Source organism: Condylura cristata, unplaced genomic scaffold (genome assembly GCF_000260355.1).
Source record: "Condylura cristata isolate star-nosed mole 26May11 unplaced genomic scaffold, ConCri1.0 scaffold00041, whole genome shotgun sequence".
Taxonomy (NCBI): Eukaryota; Metazoa; Chordata; class Mammalia; order Eulipotyphla; family Talpidae; genus Condylura; species Condylura cristata.
Genome location: NW_004567142.1, coordinates 6,653,454 through 6,661,237, shown reverse-complemented (window position 1 = coordinate 6,661,237; position 7,784 = coordinate 6,653,454). Strand labels below are relative to the sequence as shown.

At 64.9% G+C, this 7,784-nt stretch overlaps 1 protein-coding gene across 1 annotated transcript in view; it reads right to left on the bottom strand.

Moving 5' to 3' along the window:
* CNOT3 (CCR4-NOT transcription complex, subunit 3) overlaps positions 1-7,784 on the bottom strand; it is a 14,600-nt gene that overhangs the window by 6,118 nt on the left and 698 nt on the right. The window contains exons 2-11 of the mRNA XM_004694078.2: positions 4,547-4,624; positions 4,396-4,463; positions 4,071-4,145; positions 3,873-3,962; positions 3,526-3,654; positions 3,336-3,431; positions 2,120-2,339; positions 1,900-2,033; positions 1,491-1,547; positions 9-277 (exon numbers count right to left, since the gene is read on the bottom strand). Coding sequence (XP_004694135.1) covers positions 9-277; positions 1,491-1,547; positions 1,900-2,033; positions 2,120-2,339; positions 3,336-3,431; positions 3,526-3,654; positions 3,873-3,962; positions 4,071-4,145; positions 4,396-4,463; positions 4,547-4,571 — 1,163 coding nt within the window. The 5' untranslated portion in view covers positions 4,572-4,624. The remainder of the gene's footprint in view (positions 1-8; positions 278-1,490; positions 1,548-1,899; positions 2,034-2,119; positions 2,340-3,335; positions 3,432-3,525; positions 3,655-3,872; positions 3,963-4,070; positions 4,146-4,395; positions 4,464-4,546; positions 4,625-7,784) is intronic.

The following is a 7,784-nucleotide window of genomic DNA, read 5'->3' as shown; positions in this document are numbered from 1 at the left end:
CGCTGGGCTCTGGCTGGGCAGCGCTGGGCCCACTGGGGGCGGGAGGGGCCACAGCTTGGGCGTAGGGGGCCGGGGTGCCTGAGTTGTGGCTGGGGGCTGGGCTGGCCTTGGGGCCCAGGGCACTTGGGGGAGCTGCAGGGGCGGGGGCCCCGTTGCCGCCAGGGGTCGTGCTCAGGGGTGCGGCGGGCGAGGGAGCGGAGGAGTAGCTGGGCGGCACGGCTGGGGACTGAGGGTGCTGGTGGCTGTGGACCGGCTTGCAGCCGTTTTTGGCCGGAGACTGGAGGAGAGAGAAGGCAGTGAGGGCCTCCCCAGGCCATCCTCACCCCTCCACGGGGCCGCCCACTCGGGGCCCCGGACCTGGGTGGTCTTCCCCTCCTGAGTTCAGGTGCCAACCCTCAGGTGCGCTGCAGCTCAAGCCAGGCTCCCGTCCCTGCCCCACTGCCCCCTGAGGGGTCTCCAGGACGTGACACGCAACGAGGTGTCAGCCAGAGAAACCGCCCACCCGCGCAGGAAGCAGTGAAGAGGCCTCTGCACCCCAAGGCCAAGGTTATTTGCAGTCAGCCAGCTGCCGGACAAGGACAGGCTGAAAACCGTCCGGTCACTGTGCCCATCACTGAAGGGCCGCAGTCAGCTCTGGGGATGCCAGCCGGCGGGCACCCCCAGCGGGCAGCGGCCGCAGCACGCCCACTGCTGCTGAGCCCCCAGGCCGCTGCCCTAACTGCTCCCCGACCGACCCTGCGGCTCACACACAGCACGGGGCTCACGCCGACGCCCTGCTGGCACAGGCCGGTGCCCACAGCGGGCCCGCCCACGCACGCCGTTCTCACGCAAGTGTCCCAAGGCGAGAGGTGGCAAGAGAGCCCGAGGTGTGCAGGGAAGGGCGCCCAACAGCACGGTCTCGCTCTGCTACGTGGTGCAGCCCAGGCCTCGACAAGGGCCCCACGGAGACTACTGCAGATGCCCCACAGGAAACGGCAGCGGGCTGTCTGGACGTCAGGCCAGAGCAGCGGTGCCCAGAGGGAAGAGGAAGGGACCTGGGCAAACAGCTCAGCTCTAAGGATGGACAGCCCGTGACCCAGGTAGTCCGGACAAACCCAGGTAACATTGTAATCAAAAGAAAGAAACAAACAAACGCCTGCCTGATTTCGGACCGTCTCTGCTCGGCTGGTGAGACCTTTCCCGGCGGATGCACAAGCTGAGGGCCCTCGCTCTGCACCCCGGCTCGCTTCCGAGCGTTCACTCAGGAAGCCAGGAATGGCCACGGCTCCGGGGCGCGGACTCCCCTTGCCGACAGTCCCCCCAAGCAGCACCTCCCAAGCAGGCACCAAGCCTGAGGTGACTTCACCTTCCAGCCACGATGCCTGTGGCCACACCTGCCCCCCAACACTGCAGGCCCCTGGGCCGGCGTCTGTGTCCCAGAGCCTGCCCGTGCGCCTTCAGGGGCTCCAACCGACGGACAAGTGACCACTGTCCCATGCCACCAGACCCACCTGGCTGACTTCACTATCTGTCGAGCGTCCCCTCTTCTTATCATCCTCAGAGTTCTCCTAAGGAGGGAAGGAGGGGCCATCAGGAGCTGTGTGACCTGCGGTGGCTGGACCCAGCTGACAGCCCGGGACTGATCTCGGTGGAGCCTAGATCCTGCACCCAGGGGCCAGTATCACTGCCGGCTGCGGGGGAGTCCAGGAACCTGCTCTCCTCTCGGGGAGTCCCACCTGACCCCGCTCACTGAGGTCCCCTTCGCCACCCCTCTCCAAGCCCAGGACCCCCAAGCGGCCCTGGCTTGCTAGTTCCAGCACTCAGGTGGACGATACTGATGACACGTGCCCACCCTCTTTCTGGCCATTTCCGAGGCCCTGCCCCAAGAGCGCACGTCCCTGTGGCCTGTGCCCTCCTCACCGTGGTACAGTTGGCTGGACTGGGTGGGATGGGGGAGCTGGAGGTGGTCGAGGTGGGTGTGCTGCTGGACTGGTTGAAGATCTCATCCTCCATGTGACTGTGGCTGGGGGGGGAGGTGGCGACCAGCGCCTGTGCTGTGGGGGCAGGGGGGGTGCTTAGCTGGCCGGCGCCCTCCCCCGCCCTCCCGCCCAGCGCGCTCTCGGTCAGTCCCCGGCCTCACGAATGTCCTCGAGGTCCAGGTCGTCATAGAGGAACTCGTTCTCCTCAAAGTCAGGGTCCTGGGATGAGTCGACATAGTACTCGACGTCGTCCTTGATCTTGCGGATGGCGTCCACCAGGATGGAGTCGTTGTCCAGCATGCGCAGGATGGTCTCCAGCATGCGCACGTGGTAGCGGTGCTTCTCGATGTGCCGCTTCAAGCCTTCGATTCGGTCCTGCTTCTGCTGGCGAGCCCAGGGCCAGGCTCAGGGGCCGCAGGGCACCTGCCCAACCCCTCCTGCCCCCACAGAACCTGTCCTCAGTCCCTGACCCCGGGAGGCCCAGGCCCCACTCCAAGCCTTCTGGCCCTGAGCAGTGCGGTGTCCACCCCCCCCGGGAACCCTCCCGAGATGCCCCAGCCCGCCTGCAATACCTGCCCAGCCCACTCCCCGCGCGGGCCGTCTCCCTGCCGAGCCCGAGCCCCACCAGCTGCCGGCGGATGCACGCGCCACTCTGGTCTCTCCACACAGCAGAGGGCCGGTGCGGGGGGGCCCGTGTCTTTGTCATCCCCAAGGCTCCCCACCTCCGGGCCCTGAAGGGGCCCACGCTCAGAAGCCAAGCTCTGAGGCTCTCTGGGTGCCTGTCCGCCAGCCTTCAAGGTCTGACATTGTAGCTCCAAATCCTCCCTGTGAGCAGCTATTGCGTCCCCACAGCCCTGAGAAGTCTGACACCTCCAAACTCTGGCCCGCCGCCTCCTCGAGCCAGCCGCTGCCGCCCTCGCTCCCCGCGCCGACAGGCAGAGAGCCTGCACCTGTCCAAAGGGCGGCTCACAGTCCCCTAGGTTTCCTGGTGGCTCGGCTGCAGCATGCTGTAGCCGCCGTGCCTCAGGCCAATGCAAATGCTTCTCCACGCGCCTCTGTGCACCCTCACTAAGCCCTCAAAGGCCTGGGGTCTCCATCCAGGCCTGAGGTGCCACAGCCTCAAAACCCGGAGCCGCCCGCCCCGGTACTCTCCTTCAATTCAGCATGTCCCCCCAAGCCTTCCTCTTCCAAGGGCCCCACTGTATGCCCACACCCCCAGGGTGGACCACCGAGGGGCCATGCCTCCTTCCGTCACCACCCCCTCCATCCTGCCTCTTGAACCCCTTATCCCAGCTGCTAGCCTGGGAGCCCGGCCCCCTAACTCCCACAGGCCCAGAAAAGCTGGTCAAGTCCTCGGTGCTGGGTCCCCCCACTCACATCCTTGTCACCCTTCTTCTTGCGTGTCTGCACTGACAGCGACTCCACTTCACTCTCAAACTGGTCCACCTGCATGTTCAGGGTGTCGATGGTATTCTGGGGTGGGTGGGGTGGGGGGGGAGAAGTTAGCACAAGTGCCCTCACACCTGGCTCAGGCCTGCACCCGCCTCTCTCCTCTCCCCCAACACACCGTGAGCCACTGGCCGACCTCTTCCTTCTCCTTCTGGGCAGGGTCCACCTTCTGGGCCAGGCCCAGGCCCTCCTTGCTATAGGCTTTGGTTTTGGTCTCTCGTTCCACAACTTTGAACCGTTCCATTTGCTGTGGAGAGTGCAGTTGGCAGGGGGCTCCCGCAGGCAGCAGGGGGGCCGGCTAAGGGCCAGCGGACGGCAACCCTGCTCCCACTCGGAGCCAAGCCCTTCACCTCTCCCGTTCCCTCGGCAGGGGGCCCTCGCTCTTCTCAGGACCTCTGAGGTCTGGCTGGCCTACCTCTGCCCTCTGGGGCCCAGGAATCCGGCCGCCAGGCCCTGGGCGCCTACCGTCTCAATGAGCTTGCGGTTGTCTATGAGCTGCCTCTTGTCCTTGATCTCGTTGGATGCCACCCATGTCTTGATCTGGTCCCTCAGCCGCTGCAGATGGGAAGACGTCCTTAAGCCTTGGAACCGAGGCCTCCAACCCTTCTTGTCCCTGCTCCCTCCACCCTCAGGACACAGGAATCCAGGCTCCAGCCCCCTCACTTGAAGCTTCTTAATCTCCTTCTTCAGGTCAGCCTCATACTTTTCTTTCTGGTTCGCATTGGCTGCATTGTGGAGCTGGGGGTGGAGAGAATCCTGACATCAGCGTGGGGCCGGCTGCCCCAGCTCACCCTCCCGAAGTCAAGCTCTAGGCTCTCCCCCACAGGCTGGGCACTGTGGGGTATCCCCAAACCCACTCCAGAACTGCTTCTCAAGGTCCTCAGCACCTGGACACACAGTAGCCCATCTCACCAACACCCCAAGGGGAGACATTTCCTATGCCCTCCTTTCAGGGACCCAGTGTTTTTGGGGTGCCCAAGTCCTGTACCTTCTGCCAGATATCTTCAAACTGTTCCACACCCTCGGACACCTTCTTGAGGCAGCGATCAATCTCACCTGGCCAGGAGGAGGGAAGGCTATTAGAGGCCTGTCTGAGGAGCAGGATTTCAGAGGGGAGTGGGCAGTCCACCTCATCATACCCTGGAGTTTGCGCTTGTCCGCCATCTTCCCTGCCCTACAGATGCCCTCTCTTCATACTCCCTTGGAGACAGACGCTGCTGCAAGAATCAGAAGGAGCACAGTTAGTCCCTTGTCCAATCCCAGCGAAATGAGCCAGCGTGGGGACAGCGGGCTGTGTGACAAGCTAAGGAAGATGTATTTTCTATCTGATGACAAAGAAGAGACCAGTGCCCACAGGAGGACCCCAGAAGCCTGCTGAAAGAAAAAGATACTTTCTGTGTGCCTCTGTCCCATGAGGTGGACACTTCCTAGCGCATGGAACACCTTTTCCCAGATGACACGCAAATGCAGTTTCGAGCAGGGCCCTGCCACTGCCCACAGCAGTCCAGAACCCCAGCAGACTATCCCCCCAGACCTTTCTGGGTAGGGATTACCCTCTCGGACACTCCAAGAGACAAAGACAATGCACACCTCACGGTAGTGTGTACACACGTGCATATGTCTAGGGGCTGCAGAGGAGGCGGGCTGGGTCCCAAGCAGAAGCGGGCCTCTGCCCACAAAGAGTTTATTCCAGGACAGAATCTTAAAAGAAAAGGAGAGAACATTCTTAGCCTAAAGAGCCTTGCTCAGAAGGGCCAGAGGTGTGGGGGCTGAAGAGCATACCCAAGAGAAGGCTGGGGGAAGACAACACTTACACAGACAAGCATGTGAAAAGGGGATCGCAGCTGCGAGAGCTAAAGTGCTGCTGGAAGGAATTACCCTATCAGACGCATTGATGATTTACAGACTTGGGAAACTACTGAGGCAAACACTCAATGCTTAGAGTGGCACCTTCACCCTAAAGAAAGTTAGGTGCAACTCACAGGACACTAAGCTCAAAGGGGAGTTAAAGGAGGGTCCAGTCCAGGGGAGAGCAACACCCGAAGGCCTGACACCGAGACCAGAGGGCACACGGATACCAGGGAGAGTGTCAGTTATGCCAAGAGAACTCCTGAGGTGCCAGCGGAGGCCACCCCACAGAGGGGACCCACACCGCAAACATGGCGCCCGAGATTAGCGGGGCTGTGACCCCGCAGACCCAGGACAGCAACCCGGGCGAGGCATCCCGAAAGGGTCCCCACGGGGGAGGGGACAGCTTGAGAACAGTGCTGTCTGGAAGGGTGGGAAAGTTTGCTGTCGACCACCGGACAAGTGCAAAAAGGTTATGAACAGGAGACCAGAATCTTCACTTTAAGTTTAAATCACAAGTGGCTGGTGGCGCCACCCAACACCCCGGGCACAAGAGACCCAGCGGCCAGGGCGGGCCCCTCACCCTTGGGAGGCTGCTGCACCACAGGGACCCGCTTTACATGGCAGGCAGGTTGGCCCCTCGGCCTGCCTCCATGCAGACCAACTACGGAAATGGCCACACACTCCACGTGCCGGCTCCAAGGCCTGGCAGACAGCTCGCCACAGGCTCATGGGAGATGGGCAGCGCTGTGTGGGCACCTGCTATGGCAGGCCCGACGCTGCGCCCTGCGGGCACATGGGCCGACCCGGAGTCCTGGCCCCGCGCGGACAAGCTCTCACCTCCGGGGAAGAGGCCCCGAAGGGAGCTCGTTCTCATGCCCTGCACCAAGCGCCCGGTGCAGGGGAAGGAGCCCAGTCCACCGAGAGAAAACACCTAGCTGCGACGCCTCCTTGGGGAGCGGACAGGACAGCCGGCCGCGGGGTCCTCCTGGGCCACCCCCGAGAGGGAGCACAGGCAGCGAGCAGTCCTGAGGTAGCGGGAAGCCGGGTGCTGGGAGGCGCGGGTGCTGCGGAGCCCCAAAGCGCCACCTCTGCGGGGCAGGAGCTGTCGTCAGAGGCCATCAAGAGGGCGCCCCAGCAGGGGCCCCAAGGAGCAGGAAGCCGGGCTGGAGTCCAGAAGCGGAGGCCGCGTGGACAAGACCAGGCGCGAAGGGCTGGCGGCTCTCGGGGCACCCTCGAGCCCCAGGGCGAGGAGCAGCGCTGCCCCGCTCCGGACGGCGGGCAGCGCCGCGGAGTCGGGAGTCGCGGCCTCGCCAGCCCCAGGTGTGGGGCGCGCACGCAGACCACGGGCGCCAGCAGCCTCAGGGTGGAGGGAGTGCTGGGACACCACCCCTAAGAAGCCCCCCAAGTTCCACCGGAGGGGTGACGACAGCCTCCCCCGGGGGCGGGAAGAGAAGCAAGGCTGAGGCGCAGCTACTCCCCACCGTCCAACAGGGGCTGTCACACACGGCGCGAGTCTGCGGCGTGCTGGGGGCGATCCTTGACTGGAGGTGCTGCCCAGCAGCGAATCTGAGCCCCGGGGTGGCTATGCTGGGCCTGCGAGAGCCAGCTGTCACCCTCTGGCAGGCTCAGCGCCCAGGCCGGGAGCCCCCCGGGGAGGTGGGCTGGAGGCCGGTGCCAGGGACGATGACAGCGGGCGGGGTCTTCTCAAGTCGCGACCCCCACACCCGCAGCCAGCGCAGCGGCTTCGGCCACACCGAGGCCACGCAGGGCTGGCACCGCAGTCCTGGCACCCACGCCTGAGCGGGTCCTTCGCCTCTCAACGGCCGGGAAGGCCACACACCACTCCGACGCCGAGCCGCAGCTCCCTTACCCTGGGGGCGACACGAGTCTCCTTACCGCGGAGGAAACCTCAGCCCAGGCCGGAGGCAGGGGACGCAGTGGGGGGCTCTGGGGGCTTCAGCAGGGGGTGTGGCTAGAGCGAAGGCTGTTCTACCGCTGCTTACGCCAAGAGGATGCTTAGTGTCCACCACAGAGCCACAGTGAGGGCCAGCGGGCGCAGGGCCGCTGGCCCCGGCAACTGTCACCGCAGCGGGGGATTTGAGCGGGGGGCAGAAGCCGCAGACGCGGAGAAGTGACAGCCTCCCTGGTGAGTGCGGTGGGCAGGTGTCAAAACTGTCCGGAAAGGTCGCGCCAGCCCTGACCCAGGCCGTGCTGAGGGACAGGGGCGCTCCCGTGCCCACGGGGCAAGAAGGGCACCGAGAGAGCAGGCGCCAGGGATGCCGCCTGCCCGGGCGCCCACCCCAGGGTGGTGCTGCCCACCCTCCGAGCCCCGAGTGGCCAGGGCCGGCCAGAGCGGGGCGGCCGCAGCCGGGGCTTCTCCTGGGGGGACTCTGCTGGCAAGGGGCGGCGGAGAGCACACTCCGGGTCAGAAGGCCGGCGGCGGGCAGCACGGGCCGGCTCCGGGGCCGGGGAGCCCCGGAGGAGAAGGGCGAGCTGCGCGCCCAAGAAGTGGAAACTTTGCGCCGG